This window comes from Crocuta crocuta, unplaced genomic scaffold, assembly GCF_008692635.1.
Source record: "Crocuta crocuta isolate KB4526 unplaced genomic scaffold, BGI_CrCroc_1.0 scaffold131, whole genome shotgun sequence".
In the NCBI taxonomy this organism is placed as follows: Eukaryota; Metazoa; Chordata; class Mammalia; order Carnivora; family Hyaenidae; genus Crocuta; species Crocuta crocuta.
The window spans coordinates 7,667,052-7,689,495 of record NW_027528977.1 but is presented as its reverse complement, the minus strand read 5'-3'; the positions used below and the strand labels follow the sequence as shown (position 1 = coordinate 7,689,495).

At 38.0% G+C, this 22,444-nt stretch overlaps 1 protein-coding gene across 3 annotated transcripts in view; it reads right to left on the bottom strand.

Annotated features, from left to right (window-relative positions):
- CAMK4 (calcium/calmodulin dependent protein kinase IV) overlaps positions 1-22,444 on the bottom strand; it is a 211,375-nt gene that overhangs the window by 51,087 nt on the left and 137,844 nt on the right. For all 3 annotated transcript variants that reach the window (XM_077757172.1, XM_077757174.1, XM_077757175.1), the window contains one exon: positions 10,327-10,399. In XM_077757172.1, the coding sequence (XP_077613298.1) occupies positions 10,327-10,399 (73 nt within the window). The remainder of the gene's footprint in view (positions 1-10,326; positions 10,400-22,444) is intronic.

Genomic DNA, 22,444 nt, shown 5'->3' with positions numbered 1-22,444 from the left:
AGAGTGAAAAAGATCCATATGCATTAAATGTGGTAGACAAAATTATGGCCCCTAAGAAGATCCCATGCTCTAATCCCCCAGGACTATGAACATGCTATGTAACATGGCAAAAGGAACTTGGCAGATGTAGTTAGGGTTACTAATCACTTTGGCCTTAAAATACAGAGATTATTATCCAGATGTGCCTAGTGTAACTTCATGAGCCTTTAAAAAGCAGAAGAGGAAAGCAGAAGAGTAAGTCAAAGACATTCAAAGTGCAAGAAGAATGTGATCACCACTGCAGGCTTGAAGATGGAAAAGGTCTACCATCATGGCAACCACAAGGAATTCTGCCAACAAACCGAATGAGCCTGGAAGCATATTCTTCTGCAGAACCTCCAGAAGGAAATGCAGCTAGGCTGACACCTTGATTTTGGAATGGAGAGAATCTGGTCACGTCATGCCCAACTTCCGTCCTACCAGGACTATGAGGTAATACATGGGTGCTGTGTTAAGCTTGAGTTTGTTATAATTTGTTATGCAGTGATACCAAACTAATACATAAATGGTAAGATTTCTAAGACATATTAGTAAGGAAAGCAAAATTAAAGAGAGCAACATGAAGAAAGAAATGTATGAGAGTATATTGTATATGTATATTTTGATGTGCCAAGATGCCACATAGTCTCAGCCACAGCCATCATTCCTTCTTTTTGATCACTGATCTGTGTTTGAGCTTGTTTTCTAAGATACAGCAAATAGTTTTGAAAACCTTTGAAAATACTTGTGGTTAAGGCTTTGAAGTAGCAGAATTGATTTCCTAACATAAAAACCTAGAGAAAACAATAGGAGAAAATAAAAGGAAGAGCATGAGAACACAGAATAAGTGCTACACATTAGAAAACAAACAAACCAAAACACTTGTCAGTGAATGAGTCTCTGAAAGGCCTGAAAACCAATGACATTCAAATTCATCCTTGTGTCTGGGTCAGCCTTCAGGCTCCTAATTTACTTGCCTACAGAAACCATGTTTGGAGTTGATTAGATTAAATGCATTATGTTAAAAACCTCATGTGTCATACACTGATTATTAAGAGTAGGTTGGTTTGGGTGTAATAGGCAGAATGCTAAGAATATAGGGGCTAAGTCCACTCTATGGACTCTTAAGTCCATAGAGTGGACTTAGCCCCTATATTAAGTGCCCTCTCCTGTGAGTGTGGGTAGAATCTATGAATATGATGAGGTAGCATTTCCATGATTATATTAAATTAAATGACAAAAGGGAGATTATTCAGGTAGGCCTAATCAAATCTCATGTGCCCTTGAAAAGTAGAGAATTTTCTCTGGCTGGGAGCAGAAAAGAAAATCAAGGAGTTGAAGCTCTCTAGTTGGCTTTGAAGATGGAGGGAGGCATGTGCCAAGAAATGCAGGCAGCCTTTGAGAGCTCCTGGCTGATAAGCAGTAAGGAAACAGGGATGTCAGTCATACAACCATATGAGAGTGAACCTGAATTGAACAAGGAAGCAGATTCTTCCTAGAGCCTACAGATAAGAGCCCAGCTGACCAACACTTTGGTTTCCACTGTGTGGGGCTCTAAGCAGAGAACCCAGTAGAGGCCACTGGACTTCAGACCTACAGACCTATGAGATCATGAGTTGTTTTAAGCCGTTAAATTTGTGGCAATTAGTCAGGAATAGAAAAGTAACATACTGAGTATTCTGCATCTAGCAAGTGATGAACTAAAGAACATAAACTCCTGGCACATACATACCATCTGTCTCTTCATGACTCCACAGTGGTAGGGACTAAGTATATGCTCAATAAATATTTGTAGTTTGTTTAGATGGTGAGTGAATGTATCAGTGAATTAATGAATGAATAATGAAGAATAATTGGTCAGTCAAATCATCCAACAAATATTTACAGAATACCCAATATGTATCAGGAGACATTCTAGACATTGGACATAGTACAACAAGGTCCAAACTCTCAGGGAACTTATATTGTAGTTTCAAACAAGAATTCAAAGTTCCAGGGACAAGAATTTCTCATATTGGAGGAACAGAAGGTTACTGAAGTGCCATGAATGAAGGCATATGGAGAGAGGGTCATAAGGTCCATAAGGAGCTTTCCGGGCAGGACTATGAGAATCACACATAGAAGGGTGAGTGATGGGGAGACAGTGGAGGGTTACGTGGGGAAATGCTACGATACGATGTATGTTTTTCTCTTTTTTAAAAATTTGTTTTGAGAAAGAGTGAACACCTGCAGGGGTGGAGCGCGCACACACACACACACACACACACACACACGGGGGGCGGGGAGGGGGCAAGAGAGAATCCCAAGCAGCTCTCAGCACAGAGACTGACGGGAGGCTCTATGAATTGTGAGATCATGACCTGAGCCAAAATCAAGAGTTGGACACTTAACAGACTGAGCCACCCTGGTGCCCCTGCTTTTCTCTTCTAAATCATGAAGGGTCCCAAAGATTCAAGTAGTCTTTTAAGTAACACAAAGTAAATGTGAGGAAAACTGATGGCTACAGAGATGACAACGCAATAATCTCCCACATGTAGGTCAAATTTAGAGCTGATATTCCTGTTATACTTTCAATTCAGCATAAACTGCGCCATAAAGAAAACAAAGGACAGTTAAATGTGACCCACCCTTGTCTGCATCCCAAGTTATGTGTGTAAGCTATTCATTTTCCTGGTGGAGATTGTCAGTATAATTATGCAACATATATATATATATATATATGTATATATATACATAAATATATATAGATCTTTTATTTTAAAAATTTTTAAATGTTTATTTATTTTTGAGAGAGAGAGAGACAGAGCATGAACAGGGGAGGGGCAGAGAGAGAGAGAGAGAGACAGAATCTGAAGTAGGTTCCAAGCTCCACACTGTCAGCACAGAGCCCTACCAGGGGTTGAACTCACGAGCTATGTAGATCATGTCCTGAGTCCAAGTCAAAGCTCAACTGATTGAATCATCCTGACACCCCTATATATTTTTTAAAAGACTTGGATGCCCAGTTAATAAAATCTGATTTTTGACTATTTTTAAGCATGTAATACATAGGTAACTAGTTTTTTATTTAATCCACCAACTGCTTATAACATAGTAGGCAGAGCCCCGACATTCCAAGAAAATTTTACAGATTGAAAATATACAGGGAAGTATTTCCTTGGAAAAAAAAAGTAGCAAATCAGGCCCCTAAACTTTAAGCAAAATAATCTGGAGAAACTCCAAAGTTTGGAAATCATGGAAGATTAATATTAAGTATATGGCATGTAAAATATAGAAAAACTATCCCATCATGAGCTAAAAATAAAGAGGACATAGCACAGAGGGGCCCTAAATTACATTTACAAAAGGTAGAATGATAAAGTAGGATATCGGAATGAGGAAAGTATTCTTGTCCCTAGTTCAAAAAAACATTTTGAAACCCCTAATGGTACGGAAAATTTTCTTTAAAGTAAGCAAAAAAGTTAACAAGAATTGTTAGGGTGTCTAGCACTGCCTACATTGCAAATGTTGTTTACATTTCTTTGAATCTTCGGATGGTGATGATTCTCTGGAATTTATAAGATAAAGAGAGGTGAGAAGAAAGGAAGAAGGGAGAGAGGTTGAAAGAGAGAGAGAACAAACAGGTTAGGAAGAAGGTTCCACTTTGATGCACCGGAAATTGTGTGAAACTGTTTTTCTTTTCTGTAGTCACAATATTTGGGTCTCTAACTGGCCTTCAGTGTATTGAAGCTAGTACTGTGGATGAATGTCTGTGTCCCCAAGAATTCAAATGTTGAAGCCCTAGTCCTTAGTGTGATAGTATTTGGAGGCGAAGCCTTTGGAGATAATTAGATCTCAGGTCTTGAGGGTGGGGTCCCATGATGGGATTAGTGCCTGGACAAGAAAATGAAGAGACCAGAGCTCACTCTCTGACATGTGAAGATATGGAAAGAAGGTAGCAGTCTGTAAATCAGGAACAAGAGCCTTCACCAAAAATCTGACCAGGCTGGCATCTGGTCTGGAGCTCTCAGCCTCCAGAACCATGAGAAATAAGTGTTCATTGTTTAAGCCAGTCTATGGTATTCTGTGATAGCAGCCAGAATAGGTTAAGACAGCTAGCGATGCTAAACACTTATCAACAATTGCCTTGCCAGAATGAAACTAGTGTTCCCATTGTTCCCATTGAGAAATTCTACATCTCTGTCAAAGTGAGTAAACTGGGACTTTTGTGAGCATTCCTTATTCAGAAGCTAAACCCTTGAGACAGGATAGAAGACAGTGATTAAAATATGAAAACCAAGTTAACCTGCTGTTTCCATGACTGGTACAATGCATATAGGCTGTGAACTAGGCCTATGCCTATATGTTAATTTGACATCTTCATTGAATCACATATTTCTCATTTATTAGGCAGGTAAAAATATTCTGTAAAACATTTGCAGAATTTGTTCCTGAATTGTTTAATCATAAGAAAATAAAAATTCCATGCTCAAAGAATGAAATTAACAGAATATTATAATATTGCCTGAATGCTCTCCTTGTAGAAATGAAAAAATATTCTATCTGACTATTTGAGAGAATTGTTCATGTTTTTACTACTTCTGATTTGGCCATTCCCAAAATAAAAAATTCATTTTTAGGGGTCAAAGACATTTTAAGTTGTAGATTCACATATAACACAAAATAGGACTTCATTCTCTCAAGACAGGGAATTCTTTAGCCTTTGGGCAGAGAACTATTACCAGAGAGCAAAAAAAATAAATAAATGTCATGGTCCATCCCTATCTTCCAATAAACAAACAATGGAAGAACAACATAGAAATAGTTAAGTAGAATCTAACCTTAGTCACTTTACCATCCTTGGAACGAAGCACACTTACAAAGAAAAGATCACTGTTCACCTTCAAACCACAATACTTTGATATTTCCCACACAGTCATTCTTTCTTAAAAGGGGATCACTGTCAAAGGAACCTTTCCAGCTGAGAGTCCTTCCCGTGTAGCTCATAGGTAGAGGCTGTCACACATAAATTATATCCATGTAAAGAAGAGACTGTCCCTCCTAGAGACCCCATTGTGGGTGGTAGAATTCTTTGCTCAGCTTTCTCTGAATTTTAGCTTTTCAGAGCATTCAGTATCAGAGGAACAGAATACACATATGTGCACTACAGTGACACAGGAATGGAAAATAGGCCAAATTACCAATTAGAGTAAGGTTGTTTAAAATAGAAAAGGTACTGGCATAATATGGTAATATCCTTCTTCTCATGGTCTATACACACCTGCTTGGAATAAGCATTTCTAAACATAAGTAAAACTTGTTACCTTACTTAAAACTGTATTCCCTTATAGCTTGAATTCCCATCTTTCTCCCTGTCTCTTTATTCACATTAATCTTCGTAGGTCATCTATAGAGACAGACACAATCCATGCCTTTGCTGAACTTATAAGGATACTGTATTTCTCTACTGTTACATTGTTTCCTTTTTGTTTTTTTTTTTTTTTTGGAGACCAGAATCATTAACTAGACAATATTTCTCACCCTTACTTGAGACTATCCAGTTCTCCTGATCCAAAGTTAATGAATTTGTGAATCTCATGCCCTAATCAATAGAAACCTGCCAGAATAACTATGAATGAATATGTGAAGACTATAATCTGAGGTCATCAAATAAGAAATAGACCACATCTACTCAGTCACATGTCCATGACACTTCAACGGGGTTTTGCAATAGTGAAGACACTCAGCTCAATTCTGAGAAGAACAAGAACTCAGATGCTATTTTTTAAAAATCTTCTTTGCCTTGTTAATCCTTCCAGACAGGGATGTGTGCACAATCGACCCCTAAAAATCTGTTCTTTTTTAGGGGAGGTTACAGCTTTTAAAAAATTTTACCACAAGAAGCCTGTACTATTTCATCTTTTTCATGTCCACTTCCAGTTTTACTTCAATGTTCAGATACCATATTGGTTTCCATAACTTTAAAAGATTAGATGTTTTTGTTTGCAACTCTTTACCCCCATTATCACAATATTCAAAATAATTCTAACTCAAAATCTATGTGCTAGGGCAGCTGACATGTTTAAGTTCCTCAACTATTTCCTTCTATTTTGTTAAATTCAATATACACTCTATATGTACAAGTTTCTTCAGGTTCTCAAGTCATGGCTTTGAAATTAAGACATACCTAAGAGAACTGTGGCTAGAGAAAGATGGAAAGTGGCATCAGGAGTGGGGCAAAAGGAGACAGTGATTTTTTTGGAAACAGAAAGACAGGAGGATATCAGGGGGAACAAGAAAAGGACCGGAGATGGTGGCAATAGTAAGAGATGTCAGAGGTGTTGGACTATTCCCTGGTTATCTTTATAAGTAAATGGGAAAGGAGGGCTCTAAGCCTTGGCATTGCCCTTTATGATATATGAGGACATAATGACCCTTCCAAAATGTCCCAAATGACCTAGACCATCTAATTTGGGACTACCTGGAATTCATTTCAGGAAGACAGAATATTCAAGAAGGCTTAATGATCTTCCCTCAAAGACTAACTGGATGAATTCAAACTCAAAGAGGGAAACGTCTTTCAAATTCACTTTAAAAGCTTTCAAAAATTCTATTTAAAGCTAAAAAGCAGAAGGAGCAAGATTACAGTCGGGCAAATACTGTGAAATATTTGGGGCAAGAATTGGGATGAAGTGGTGAGGAAGGGAAGAATTGCAAGATTTGTTACCTAAGGGGTATAATTATCCACACAACATATTTCCCAAGAACTTTTCAATCTTTAAGCTTTCTGCTTCTGTGCTTTCAAAAGCCAGCCTAGATATAGTCTTCTAAGTGTGTGATCCAGAGGAAATGTGAGATGTATCACTGATTACTTTGAGTTCCCAACTGTCCTATTTTTATAGCTATCTATAGCTATGTAGTTGACAATAAACTATTTCATAAATGTCAGCCACTTCCCGCAAGTTTTAAATTGCTTGCTTATTCTACTTGTGGAAACATTTAGGTAAATGACTTTGATTTCTTTTCTCTAAGTTAATCTTTACCTGTAGCAATGAGAAAATTTGATTTTTATAAAACTACTTTCAAAGAGTGACTGGAGTGTGGCAATCTACTTTTTTTTTTGCTCTTATTTGTTTATTATTATTATTTTTTATTATGTATGTTTTTATTTAAACTCCAGTTAGTTAACACACAGTGTAATATAGTTTCAGGTGTACAATATATTGGTTCAATACTTTCCATACATCATCTGGGGCTCACCACCATAAGCACACTCCTTAACCCCCATCACCTATTTAACCCATCTCCCCACAACCTCCCCCTCTGGTATCATCAGTTTGTTCTCCACAGTTAAGAGAGTCTATTTCTTGGTTTGCCTCCCTCTCTCTCTCTCTCTCTCTCTCTCTCTTTTTCCCCCTTGCTCAGTAACCAACTTCTCAAACTAGAGCTTTCTGAGTAGGTAGAAAAACAAGTTTTTTGTTTGTTTGTTTTAAATTGACAATTAGTAGTAGACTAATCAATCCATCTTGCAAGATCCTGAATAGAGTTGAAGTCTAGTCCCTCTTTTCTATGTGAGGTACCCCTACCTCGGGCATCCCACTCTGTTGGGGGCCCTTTTATTCCTTAAATGGTGTTACTCCAATAGGTGGAAAAAGTCTGATGCTGAAAGCATTCATTTCTCATTTGCTGACTATGGACCAAGTTCTTTCAGTCAGCTACTTGAGTATCACTAAATTGAAGCATGCCCACTGTGATAAACCAAAAGAATCAAGAGCTGACCTAAATGGATAGAGGCAGCCAAAAAGAACATATTGAAGAAGGTGCATTTTGAATGATGGGAAAGAATTAAATGGTAATAAGGGAGCAGAAAAGAATTTCATTAATGGAAGCAAGGTATAAAGAAAGCTTTGTTTCATATGAAAGGAGTAGGAAAATGATAGTAAGCATGCTTCACTAAATGTTATCAGCATCTAGAAAGACAAAACACAGAATAGAGACTATTTCTATTTTGATACATTTTCAGTTATTTAATTGGTAAATATTTATTGAGCATTGACTATTGTCAGTTGTTTTTGATTTTAGTACTTAGCTGGGGGAGTAGGGATGTATGTATAGATTTTCAACATCTAATACATCTTTATATGAATATACTAAGTTTGAAAATGCTTACCCTTTTCTCTCTCTTTTGAACATTGCTATCAGCTTATTGAGCCTTTTCCATTACTTTGTTAGATTAAATATTATGCCTATTTCACATGAGGAAACTGAGGCTCAGAAGTGTTTGGTGATTGGGCCCAAGCTCACATATCTAGAAACTGAACCGTGCTGTTTGTCTCCCTAGGTACTCTTCACTGCTATACCAGCTGCCTGCCTGATTTAGGTAAAGTGACAGTGGGCCACTGCCACCACCTTTCCTTAACTAGATAATCTACTGTATGTAGTAATGAGAAATGAAGTTTTTAAATGGGTATTTAAGAAAGCCATAAGGACACCTGTGTGGCTCAGTCAGCTGAGTGTCCAACTTGGCTCAGGTCATGATTTTGTGGTTCATGAGTTCAAATACCATGTCAGGCACAGCTCAGAGCCTGGAGTCTGCTTCGGATTCTGTGTCTTTCTCTCTCTGCCCCTCCCCTGCTCTCTCTCTCAAAAATAAATAAAAATTTAAAAAGTAATTAAATTTAAAAAAAAAATTTAAGAATGAGGATGAAAAGAACTGCCATTATTGAACTCAGAAGTTACAAGATGAAGAAGTCCCTGTTTTCACAGGGACTGAAAAAGAATTCTAGACATATATTTACTGACAGGAACTGGAAGCAACTAGAAGTGTTTTTTGTTTTGTTTTGCTTAATAAAGCACACCAGGGGCATCATGGCATGGTGGGGAGCAGGATTAGGTTCCTGGGCAGTAGAAGGAAGACCCCACTGAAGTTGTGAAGGTGGCTGTGAGGAGAGAAGGTAATGGAAAAGTTAAAAATCATTCCCAAGCTGGCAAGCTTAAGAAACCAGGGATGGTAACTATACTGCATGTGATGAAAAATCTGGAATGAAGGGGTTATTTTGGGTATGGTAAGAGGGTGAATTTGAAATTAAATATTAATGTAATCAGTTGCTGCACTGTGTATTTAGAGTAAAATTCCAGGACACCCTCTCCATCTTCAAACTTTTTATACCCAACCATAGCAAAAAGGCCAAAATACTTTTACAGGAAGGAATAATTTGCAAAGACTGGGCTATAAATCCAACTGAACTTGGTGTTGATAGCCCAATCATGGATTTTGTCAGACCACAGATCTGCTATCTCTAGCAGTCCTGTGGAGATTGTGAAGACTGTCTTTTCCTTTTCATCAATGATAGACAAGCTAGTTAGATGTCAGAGTCCTTCCTTCTTTTCCTCCTTCTTCTCTCCCTCCTTGGCTCCCTTCCCACTTTCCCTCCTTTCTGTTTTGGTTTGGGGTAAAATTCATAGGACATATGCTCTTGTCACAGTGGCTGATTTCTCAAGATACTGAATGATGATTTTAGTTAGATAACTGACTCCATACAATAGAATATATCTTAATTCTGGGCATATTTTATAGATTTGTCTCTTTAACCCTGATAAATATCTCCCCTTGGGCCTCATCCTGTTTGTTCAGAGAATAATTTGTTCTGACATTATATTTAATAAATGAATAATCACCAAGGTGTTCCAGCATATATCAGACACCATTAAATACATAGGAAAGTTTTCACCAGTGGAGTCTATTTTATCTAGTCAAATTTTTCCTTATTAATTCAATCCAAACAAGCTTCTCAAAATTAAATATTTCTGTAAATGTGTGTGTATGTTTCTATCATTAACTTTCAAAATTTTATTCTAGTTAAAAACATTAACTTATTTTTTCCTTTAAAAAATAAAACTGTCAGTACTGTTTACTTTAATTCACTTATTTCTTGTCTTGAAAGAAAAATCAATAATCTCTATGGTCCAAGATCTATATTTGTCACATTCAACCTTCCTCTACTTCCCTGCCAAATAACAAAAACAATAAAGAAACAAACTCAAGAAATGGAAAGAAATTGAAGAACTACAGGCACCAGCAGGAAAGTCTGACTGGATTTGATAACAATAGAAATTATTTTAACAAAGTTATCGTATTATAGGCGTACTGCATCTTTCAGAGAGTAACCAATAGAAAATATACATTTACTCAACATATATTCTACAAACTATTTCATACTACTTTGTTGTTAATGGTAAAGCTGGTCACAGACATACACTTGTTAACTGATGATTCTGTAAAAAGAAAAGTTTCCAAAAGTTACACTACTGCTGTCACTTCCTACTTACAGCAACAGCCTCCAGGATTTGTTTAACAGCATCTGCAGCGTCTCGTTCACTATAATATCCTTTTTCCACAATCCTAAAAAAAAGCAAACAAACCATGAAATGCTCCTCAGACACAAGCATTCAGTGGAGTGGATGTGAAAACAAGTTAATTAAGTTGATGTTAAGGAAGATACATTTAAACAATTGCAAGAGGCCAGCATAACACCAGGGGGAATATTTCCATAAGCTGATACTCTAGAAATTTTGGGTTTATTCAAGAAAATGAAAAGCATTTATCTTGCCTAGGCTTGAACTGTCCATCCTATCTGAAGACAAAAAAAAAATTATTTTTAAACTTTGTATTGAGAATCCTGTGAAACATATACCAAGTAGGCGACATACCATGAACTATCCTGTGTAATTGCTACACGGCTTCAATAATTATTAATTCATGACCAGTGTTGTTTTATCTATCCAATTATTTTCCATTATCTTTTTTTATTTTGAAGCAAGTATCAGACGTCCATAATTTCATTCACAAATAAGGATTTTTCTCTAAAAATAAAGGATCTTTTAAAACTCATAACTACAGTGCCATTAGCATACCTATAAATTACAGTTCCTTAATATTTTCCAAATGGCAGTGTTTCAAATTTCCAGTTCTCTTGGACATGTTAAAAATTGTTTGTTTGAATCAGTATCCAAATAAGGTCCACACAGTTTGACTGGTAGTTATGCCTCTTATTCTCTTTTTTACATGTCCCTCCTCATTCCTCACGCCTTCTCTCTCCCCTCTCTCTCTGTCTGGCCTTCTATTCCAAATACATGATTTGCTCTTTTTGCCTGGATGTGGACAAGGAATCTTTCTTTTCCTTCTTTCCATTTTTTTTTTTAAGGAATCTTCTTTTAACTTAAGTCTTTTTCATTTTACTTTCAGGAATGTTTTCCTGAATTAGATTGATTTGTACTTGTTTTCTTCCATTGCTTTCATTGCTTTGGTTGTCTTCTTTGGGGTGTGCAATTATACACATTATGAGTTTTTTTTTACTTTTTATTTATATTTGCTTTCTCCCCCATGTTCTTAATTTTAGTATTAAGTAATATTAATTTTACTATTCTACAGATTATGGTATACTTTAATCTGTTTTGTGGGCATATCCTCCTGACATGCTAATTTTCTGTGCTCTTATAATCATTCTGTATTACAATTAATGGAGACACCTGTCTGTTGCTGCTGATTTTTAAGCAAAGATGGTTTACTTAACCTTTTTTACAGAACGATGGGTCAGGATATCTTATAGTTTCATGGCTCTTGACTTTCTAATTATTTTCATGAAGCATTCAAAATTATGTCCTCATACTGTCTGAGATCTCTTCTCCTCTATCTGGAACTTTATCTCTACTCATCTTCTCTGGGTATCAGGGTCTCTTCCGAGCAGTTTCTCCTAATTTACCCAAGGGGCTTCAGAAGTAGTTTCAGGATTCATGGAACCTTGACTGCCTTAAGTCAAGTCCTTCAGACCTTATTGTGGGTGCAGCCCTTGTGCTTCTCAGAAATTTGAATGGCAAAAAGCCCTCACAATTTCAGCTGTTCTTGTATTGGCCCATTCTGCTTCTCAGTGATTTGGAGGCTTTGGAGATTGGAGTGGTCTATTCTTAGGTTTATCAATGTCCCCTTGCTTCCTCTAACATAGAGGCTAATGCCATGTGGCTCTTGCAATGGCCATTAGTTTGTCCTCATTCACTTGTTTCAAGATTTCAAGGGAAACCTTGTCACCTGGTTTTGTTATAGATATTGTCTGTGACTTTTAGATTTTTCTGTCCTAGTTTCTCTATTCTTAAAGGGATATTTCAGAAGACTGGACAACTACACTCTTTCTATTTTCTCAAAATTTTCTATTTCTATTTTCTCAAAATTTCAAGAGAAAACACATTTTTGATAGTGCTAAAGATTACCAACTTGCGTAAGATGTTTTCCACCAACAAAAAGTTTGTGGTAAAGATATGCCTGAAAAAGTCAATTCAAAACATACAAGAGACAAAATTTCAACAATGTTTATAATTTTGCATTGAAAACTTTTAGGCTATTAATATCTTATATAGCACAGTTATTTTTTGGAAAGTATCTTCCTTCCTTCCTTTTATTTTTTTTTTTAAGGTTGTGGCAAGAGGTTGTTAAGTTCTCAAAGCCGGTATTAAAAGTTGGATTTAAAAATCTATAAAAAAAAAAAAAAAAAAGCCACCTGGGTGGCTCAGTCAGTTAAGCGGCTGACTTTGGCTCAAGTCATGATCTCACAGTTCGTAGGTTCGAGCCCCACATTGGGCTCTGTGCTGACAGCTCGGAGCCTGGAGCCTGCTTCAGATCTATGTCTCTCTCTCTCTCTCTCTCTCTCTCTCTCTCTCTCTCTGCACCTCCCTGGCTCACACTCTGTCTCTCTTTCTTTCAAAAATAAATAAACATTAAAAAATTTTTGGGAAAAATAAAATAAAAACCTATAAAATGTTTCCAAAATAGGGGATGGATGATGAAAAAAGCAGAAACAAAACCAGATATCAAGTAAAAAATGCATAAGAACATACCTCAGTGACCATAATTATCAAGAATCAGAAAAATTATATGGATGCAAAAATTTCAATTATTTTCTTGATTCAACACTGTCAGTAGACACAAATGCATTATCTTTTTAAAGGAGGAAAGATGGAATATCCTTCTTCACCTTTTTATTTATCAGACACCTGTTATGTGTCAAGGTCAAATAAAATGTCAAAGTAGATTACAATATTAAGGGAATCATTATTAATTGGTTCTTGAAAATCAATTTTCATACAATATTTCCTTTTAAGATCACACATTCTTCCAATTCATCATTAAGTTACATAGTCTACTTCCTAGAAATACTTGAGAACTTAATTGAAGTAATTATTTGCACTATACTTTCTGAATATTTTAAAACTAAGTGTGAGAGAAGAGGAAAAGAAGGACTAGCCTGTCAGAGTAAGTTGAGAATGTTGGCTACCTCTGCATTTTGCTCTAAATGTGGATTTTGTGGTACATCCATCAACCAGCTCAAATGTAACAAGTGTCTCCTCTGTGTGTGACACCTGTACTCTAGCAGCTTGGCTTTCCTCAGTCCTCTTAAAGGAGGGGATTTGTTACAAAGACAGTGGAAAGGAATGGCCAATAGCTGACTTTCTTTCTGCCTTCCATTCTTCTCAGAAGAGGATAAACTCAGTTACTTTCTGGGCTGCAAAAAACAGCATGGATTTTCCCCATAGCCAGTCACCAAGGCTTTGTGCCAACTGCTCTCTGGCACTGCTCTAGGGGTGCTACTCATGGCTTAGTCCATGTAAGCAGTACTCTGCCAAGTTGCACAAACCTGTGCAGCCTCTCTGATGAGAAATCCTCCTTGTCTGATAAATACGTAAGTTCTTATGACTATATCCCCACCTCTTAGAAAGGGAGTGTTTCACTCGATAGAAATTTCTCCCTATATTTTGATTTACTATGATGCCCCAGCTTGGCCTACATACGATGTTTATGAATTTTTATTTGGGTATCATTTAGAGTTAACTGCCTGTGCTCAGAATGTGACCATGTGTGTGCATGTCTAGGGACTGGCTGGATAAAGGAGTGAATTTTCTTGGGACCTGTTTTCAGGTGGGATAGAGGGAAGAATAATAGGTGTAAGAATAGTTAATGGAAATCTCCCAAATTTTCCACAACATATGTTAAATTAGTAAAGCATTTCATCTAGTTAATGGAAACAATGAATTCTAACAGATATGTTCATTCTTTCATTTATTCAAGAAATATTATGGAATGACTGTTATGTGCTGGGCATCCAGTAGTGAGCCAGACATGGCCTCTGCACTTATGGGGTTACTCTTGGTATATGCAGACAGACAATCAATACAGTGTGCTAAATACTGTGGCAGAGGTATTAGAGAATGACCTGAGGGCTCACAGAGAGGGCCACTGATACATTCTGGAGGCCATGCACGGTGGGAAGAGGATTCTAGACATAGCTATATCTCTAGACTGCAAGGATGTATAGAAGTTTTCTAGTTGCAGAAAGGGTAGGAGCTGAGAGTGGAATAGGTATGGAGGAGGAACAGGGACTAAAGAGGAAAAAGACTGCTTTTAAAAAAAATTTTTTTTTTTTTTTTTGAGGGTTGTCCACATTTTATTTTATTTTTTTTTTAATGTTTTATTTATTTCTAGGAGAGAGAGAGAGAGAGAGACAGCATGAGCAGAGGAGGGTCAGGGAGAGAGGGAGTCACAGACTGAAACAGGCTCCAGGCTCTGAGCTGGCAGTCAGCACAGAGCCCGACGCGGGGCTCGAACCCACGAACCGCGAGATCATGACCTAAGCGAAAGTCGGACGCTTAACCGACTAAGCCACCCAGGCTTTGAGAGAGACAGGGAGCATATATATGTGGGGGAGAAAGGCAGGGTGGGGTGAAAGAAAGAGAGAGACCATCTTAAGCAGCCTGCACACTCAGCACGGAGCTCAACACGAGGATTGATCCCACAAACCTAGGATCATGGTCTGGGTGGGAATCAAGAGTCAGACGTTCAACTGACTGAGTCACCCAGGCACCCAGGAAGGAGACTGTTCTAAGAAAAAAGACCAAAACTACAGTGAGAATTAGAGAGTGTAGATGGCATAATGATAGTCAATCAACATTTCTAACTGTCTAACATGAGTCAGGTATTTGCTGAAGTTATAAAATTTGGGTCCTGCCCCACAGGAAACCAGAGTACAGAAATTATTAGCAAAAGCATCGCCACAGATGTAAAAACATGTTATACTAAGGTTTGTACAGCCAAAGGATTTATAAATTCTGTTGTCAGAAATTTCTCTAGAGTAAGCATGTGGGATAGGAACACAGAATGCAGGCATTTTCCCCACCCCATCCCCTTGACCTCTATTCTCCATTGCTTCACCGCGTCTCTTCCAGGCTCCTTCTGTTGAAAGGCATTTTGTTCCCAGTGGATTTGTTTCCAGAGCTAGGTTTCTGGAACTCAGACATTCATCTTTAAGTTATTTTATAAGTTGAGCTTCCACCCAGGCCATTCATGGCTGACTAGAAAGATCAACAGCAGTGAACTTCTCAAGTTGCAAATGCAGGTTTTTAACTTAACAGCTAAGATTGGAAGTGAAGACATTAGTGACCAAGCAAAGGAAAATAAGTCTTACAATCTTTTTCTCTCCATTTAGGCATGACTACAGTAGATATGTTTGGCCAATGCCTTCTGCAGATTATCATGGGAAAATTCTTAGCCTTCTCACTAGATTGTTGCTTTGATCACCCAGAGAACCTAGCTCCCAGCCTTGCTCATACTGGGCAGTCACAGATATTTGTGGAATCAATACTAACTGCCAAGGGAATGAGTGCCAGAGAAATTTCAGACTGTGGATATCTGAACAACTGCTTTGCCTGTGGTCCTTATCACGGGGAACAAAGCACTGGACTAGAAACTGGTACTCATCAGAAGTATGCCGGCTATGGATCCAGAGGGAGAGCAGCCATTGAGACATTTCCCAAAGCGAAATGCAACAGGTATAAAGGTTCTTGTTGGCCTTAGGAATACATTCCAAGTTAGTTCCTAGATATTATTGTAATAACATGAATCTTTTCTGAAACTCATTTTGAATAAAATAAAAATGATTCAAATCAGCAAAATATAGCATTTGTTTCATGAGGCAATACATACCAATTTCTACATAAAATTTAGCTAGAATCTCAAAAAAAACCCCCAAGTTGCCAAGTACATCCAGTCAATAGTTTATAGCTTTATACAAAATATACTAGTGCCTTCAATTTTTAGAAGCAATGAAATATTCAATCATTGTAGGGGTTTTAGAGCTGTAAAAAATAGGATAATTTTGTTTTTTATATTTAAATATACTTATTGCTATATTACTCCTTGGATTTAGCAAACTAATTTCCTTTTCATGCTCTGTAAAATAATAAGAAGGCAGTTAAGATGTTATCAGCATCTTAAGATTGTTTGCAAAGGCCCAGGGCCATATAGTTTGTCGCCATTAAGCACAATTTCCTATTGTTCCATTGTGAACTGGGCTAGAAGACTCAGGGCTAAAAACAAAGACTCAGGATTTCGATCACAATGGGACCCAAAAAGCTACCGTGAGATCTCACTGCCCATGGGTCCCTCAGTCACTACCAGGGCTAACAGGCCTAGCAGACATCTGCAGATCTGGGAAGGAAGTGTAATAGGGATGTGTCTCTGTAGGCTCTCAGGCTGTGATTCTCTGACCTCATCAGGCTTCTTAGTCCTAGACCGTGCTTTATACTGCCACCATTTGCTGTGTTGGTGTGCATGCTCCTCTTCCCCACAGTTGGGACTGCTTTCCTTCTCATTATTTTAAAACAGCAGGATGAAAAAGCACAGGCAATGCCTATTTCTTTCCATGAATCTGCTTTAAAATATGACTTTTGTGCATCTGTTGCTGTCACCTTAATTGCTGCAAATTGAATTGAGCACATCTCCCGGCTGGCAGTTAGCACAGGCAATGCAGCTGAAGAGCTCTAATCTGATCATATCCTGAGGCCCTCAGACCTCCTGGCCTGCAGATTAGGAGCCCTACTGCTCTCCTCAATGACAGCTTTTTCTCAAATGGAGGTGCTATTAGATGACTATAGGTTTTCGTGAGAAAGATACTGGTCTGATGACAATGTGAACTGAAGGATCAAATGATACAGGGTAAAAGCCCCAGACAGAAGTTTCAGGAACCAAATATTACGAGCTGCCATTACGCTGTTACATATATTAAAGTGAATTCTGCTGTACCCCGTGTAAATCTAACAGTCCTTTATAAGCTTTACTCACTGCCTTTTCTCATTTCATTGATAGCAACTTAGTCAATATTGATGCATTTTTCTAAGAACTCTCCTGAAAAGTGTTAAATACATATACTTAAAAAGTAGTTTCAAAGATAACTAGTGGCAACTGTTAAACTTCAGAGCTAGGAAGAGAGTGAGGGAGTTGTGGATCAACACGGGTGCCGGGCACTGGTCAGGAAGAGCATGGTGCAGGAGGAAGGGGAGGTCAAATCAAACTGTAGACCTGGGTTTGGGCCCAAGGGAGCCCCCTTTCAGTTCCCTTGTATTGTAAGTGAAAAGCTTGACCCAAAGATGGAATATAAATTATCCAAGACCATAGTATTTGTTCAAGTCATTCATTTGACAAATACTGAGCAACTGCTTACTTTCTGTCTAGAACAACTTCTAAAACAGTCTAAAGTAGTCATTTCTAATCCTGCCAAATGTGCTCTGCTTTTGGATATCCCTTTACCCTTCCCTCTACCCTTTCCCTGCTAATTTCTGATTTCTCACTTAAAATTCAGCTCAAAGATTCTATTCCTCCCTGAAGTCATTTCTGCCTTAGAAGACCCCCTTATTTTGTGCCCAATATGCTGTGTTTATGTTCCAATTATAACATGTAATAGAGCCAAATCTGTGGCCAACCTCTCGCAAATACAAAGTATCTTACGAGATGTCTTTTGCGTGCTGAGTCTTATTTTTATTTCCTATTTAGTCCCTTGTCCTATTTTATTTTATTTTATTTTATTTTTTATCTTGTGATATTGTGGTTGTCTCCATAAGCCTTAACACATTTTTAGGAGATGATGGCAGTTTTGAAAAATAATATTAGGGTCCGTATCACATGTTTAATTTCCCAATTCTGGACTAGGAGCTCCCTGAGGGTAAGGCACTGTGCTCTGGTTAATGTGGTGGCGAGAAGCAAATAAAGGTGGGGGTTGAAGCCAGAACATAGGGTGAGGCCAGACTGAGTTGTTTTATCTGTCGTGTTTAAAAGAACTGACTTTTAGGAAGTACCCTTTGGGGCCGACCTGATCAAATCAGTGCTTTAAACATGGATGGATGGAAGACAGTGAAATTTATGGATTGGGGAAGAGAATGTAAAGGCTCAAAAGGGCACAAGAAGTGGGAAAAGGGAGAGAGAATGTATCTGAAAGCTGCTCAGAGAAAAAGTTATGGGAAGGGGGCTGGGCAGAGTGAGAGGACGAGGGAGAAATTAATGCTGACTAGCTTAGATGTTAAGTTAGCTCACAGAGGTGGGAGGGGGAAGCAAGATTGAGAGTAGAAGGAAGAAGTTCACTTGGGGACACACTGATCTGGAGGTGCCTATAGGATGTGCAGGTGAAAATGTCTAGCAGATTGTTGAAAATATGGTTTTCATCTCTGCTGACAGCAGTCAGCAGTGTGGCTGAAACCACAGGAGACTGTCCAATTTATCCACGGAGAATGTAGGCAAGAACTTTAGGAAAGGCGGACATTGAAGGGATGGAAAGAGGAAGAGGAACTCAGGAAAGAGATCAAGAAGGAGAAAACTGAAAAGGTAGAATAAAATCCAAGGAAAAAAAGAGATGCTGTCAAAACCTACATGAAAGATACGGAGAGGTTTAGCCAACAGTGTAAAATACCACAGACCACCTCTCCAAAAACACACAGCCTCCGTGTTCCTCAAAAATCCTTATTCTTAGCCTGGTCTGTTCTCACATTCCCACTCACAAACTTCACTTCCCTCAAGTGCCTTAGTCCACTGTCTCCCAGCCATTGTTAGGAGATAAATTTCTCTTCTACAATACTGTTAAAATAGAGCCTATCAAGTCTGAACTACTTAAACTCCCCTCCCCTCGCCCAACACATTTCTATTCCCAGCCCTAGGCAACCACAGCTTTGCTTTCTGTCTCTACTGATGTGGCCCTTCTGGAAATTCCATATAAATGGAGACACAGAATATGCAGCTCTTCTTGTTTGTTTGTTTTACTTAGCATAATGTTTTTGAGGCTCATTTATGTTGTAGCATGTAGTGAAGGAACATTCTTTTTCATTGGTGAACTGTGTCGCGAATTTTGTTTGTTCACTTGCCGGTTTATGTACACTTAAGTTATTTTCTCTCCTGTAACACAGCACACTACATGTGCAGGCATCCAACCAAGTCCACTGTGCTGCCCCCGTGGAATTTGCAGGGTGAAGGGAAATGACAAAAAACTTGCTGATGCCCATGATGCTTGTGCTATGAGTAGTAAAGGCTTTCGTCTCTGACCCAGGAGTCCATATCTTTTTCCAACACCCATGAAAAGTGTTATCAGGCTAATTTACTAGTTTGTAAGTAGAGCAGAATTATATTCCAGGCCCAAGAGTAAGTCCTCTAACTTTGTTCTTCTTTTGCAACACTGTTGTGACTACTCTAGGTTCTTTGAGTCTTCTGCCTCTTGACTCTTTCTGCTTCAGAAGAAACTTTTTCTACCTTAAGCAAATCCTTGTACTGCCTCCAGGTATTATTCCCTGTCTTTCCTGGGATGTTGTTCCAAATATAAGTTCCTCTCACATAGATTTTTACTACCCCTCCAGCCCATGGGTTCCTTCCTGTCAGCAAATTAATGTGTTCCCAGGGTGCCAGCTTAAAATAATAAATAAACCTCCATTTATCCTGTGTCTCCTACTACTACTTCACCTTTATCTTTCCCTTTACAGCCCAGCTGCTAGAAAGACCATAAATCTAGTCCAAAGTATATGTTTTCTTCACATATAGCTAAATAAAACTGTATACAGAGAAGATGAATTTAAAATATCCATGGTTGGGGGCACCTCGGTGGCTCAGTTGGTTATTAAGTGTCAGGTCACGATCTCGTGGTTTGCAAGTTTGACCCCCACATAAGGCTCTGTGTTGACAGTTAGCTCAGAGCCTAGAGCCTGCTTCAGATTCTGTGTCTTCCTCTCTCTCTGCCCTTCTCCTGCTCACACTCTGTCTCTCTCTTTCTTTCTCTCAAAAATAAAACTAAAACACTAAAAATTTTGTAATTAAAAAATAAATTTTTTTTAAACATCCATGGTTGAAACACAATTAAAAACATATTAATATTTAAGTTAAGCCAACACTCAAGTAAGACAAAACATTACATTACTATTTTGAAGTTGTATTTTTAAGTATTAAGAGTGTTTGCCTTCACTTACCTAGTAGCAGCATGACATGATAGGATAATCATATGCTTTGGAATCTGACATACTTGATTCCAACCTCATTGAATTATTATTGTAGACCCAGTATAAACTGACTGACCTAAAAGTAGTTAATAGACCTCTCTAATCCTCAGTTATCTGGTCAATCAAATGTATACATCAAGGCCTATCTTTATGAGGATTAAATGAGATCAGGCTTAGTAAAATGCCCAGCCACTGTCAGGACACCCACAGGCACTCAAAAATGACCCTCATTATAGAAACTCATTATCCTTTCCAGACAGATTTTATAGATTTTTCCACTTCAAACAATTATAGCAATGACCAATTTTTGATACAACAGTCTTTATAAATTCAGACATAATCTGAGTTTGGTTAACCACAATATCAACCATGGCACAACTCTATGGAGCCTGGGCAAGGAAAACCCTAAATTCTATTTCTAGAATTTTTTCTAATGACCGTGTCCTTAAAAATTCCATTTTTGCCAACAGTAGGAGCCCTGAAATATTCAAGTGGAGATGATTGTTAGGGCTGATATACTAGGACTCTGTCAGGTGATTAACAGGCTCAATGCATAGCCCCCAAACAACAACTATTTCTCTTGCTTATTGACCACTTATAGTTTTTAAAAAGAATATTTTCAGTTTGGAGAACTGAAAATCAAGTTTGCAGTCAAATAGACACGAGTTTCAAGCCTGGCATTATAACTTAATTTCTTCAGTTTACTCTCTTGAAAAAATTAGAATAATACCTCAAAACACTTGAAGAATGATTGAGTAGGTTAAATACATATATAGCTTTGCATAAGACCAACCAATACATCATGGATTCTCCATAAATAAAGTAAACATGAGTTTACTCTCTTGGAAATGATTCGAAAGGGACTAACTGGATTTAATAAGAAAGAGAGAGGGGTCATATGAGAAGGCAGAGCTGGACCAGAACATAATCTGGATGTCTAATTTGGGGAAATCATTTACCTTTACTCATCCTCAGTTGACACATCTGTAAAGTGGGACAATGCTTCTTCATCCTCCTTACCCCAAAGGGTTGATATAAAAGAGGAGAATACATGAATGTCTGGAAAGGACTTTCAAAACCAAATATATTGATTTTTTGTTCTCAGCAACAGCGGGGAAGATAAGCCTCCAGGCAAGTACAATGAAAAGAAGCTAAATAATTTTTTTTAAATATATTTGAAGACATCAGAGAGTTACCAAGGGAAGTGAAGGATTTAGGAGCCAAAATCCAGGAGAGAAGAAAAACTCAGCAAAGCAAACCTAACATCTGATGCCTCCGCTTTCCCTTTAAAGGCATTTACTGCTTCGACATCAGTAGCTAACAGGCTGAGAAAATGAACAAAGCTTCTGGCCATCTCACAAGATGGAAAGAACAGAAGTTGGCATTTAGGGTCTGTCAAGAAAGGGGGCCTGGAACAACTCCTGGCTTAAAATGGAACCCTTAAAGATCAAAACCCTTTGAGTAAGAGTTGATAAGAACTAGATCTGCCTTCAGGAAGCCCCACTTTGAATTAAACCAATGCCTGATTGGATTAAAGTGATCTGCTCCTTACCTTAACTGCCTGCAAAAGAAAATCTGGTTTTTTGGAAGGTTACAACATTTAAAGCCTCATATTCCAAACATTTGGCATTTGAGCAAGCATAATCAGGCAAGCAAAAACCCAAGGAGAAAACAGAAAAACCAAGACAATTTCAAAATCTGTAACAGGGGCGCCTGGGTGGCTCAGTCGGTTAAGCGTCCGACTTCGGCTCAGGTCATGATCTCACGGTTCATGGGTTCAAGCCCCGTGTGGGGCTCTGTGCTGACAGCTAGCTCAGAGCCTGGAGCCTGTTTCAGATTCTGTGTCTCTCTCTCTCTCTGACCCTTCCCCCGCCCTCCGCTCACGCTGTCTCTCTCTCTCTCTCTCTCTCAGAAATAAATAAAAAACATTAAAAAATTTTTAAATAAAAAAATAAAAATCTATAACATATTCTGATACTGGAGTGAGACAAAAATCAGGAAAAAAAATACCTCTTCAAAAATGTAATTAGAAGACTGTAAACATAGTGCTAACTTGGCTGCTTTAAAATACAATCATTTTCTGGAAAAAAAAAATTGG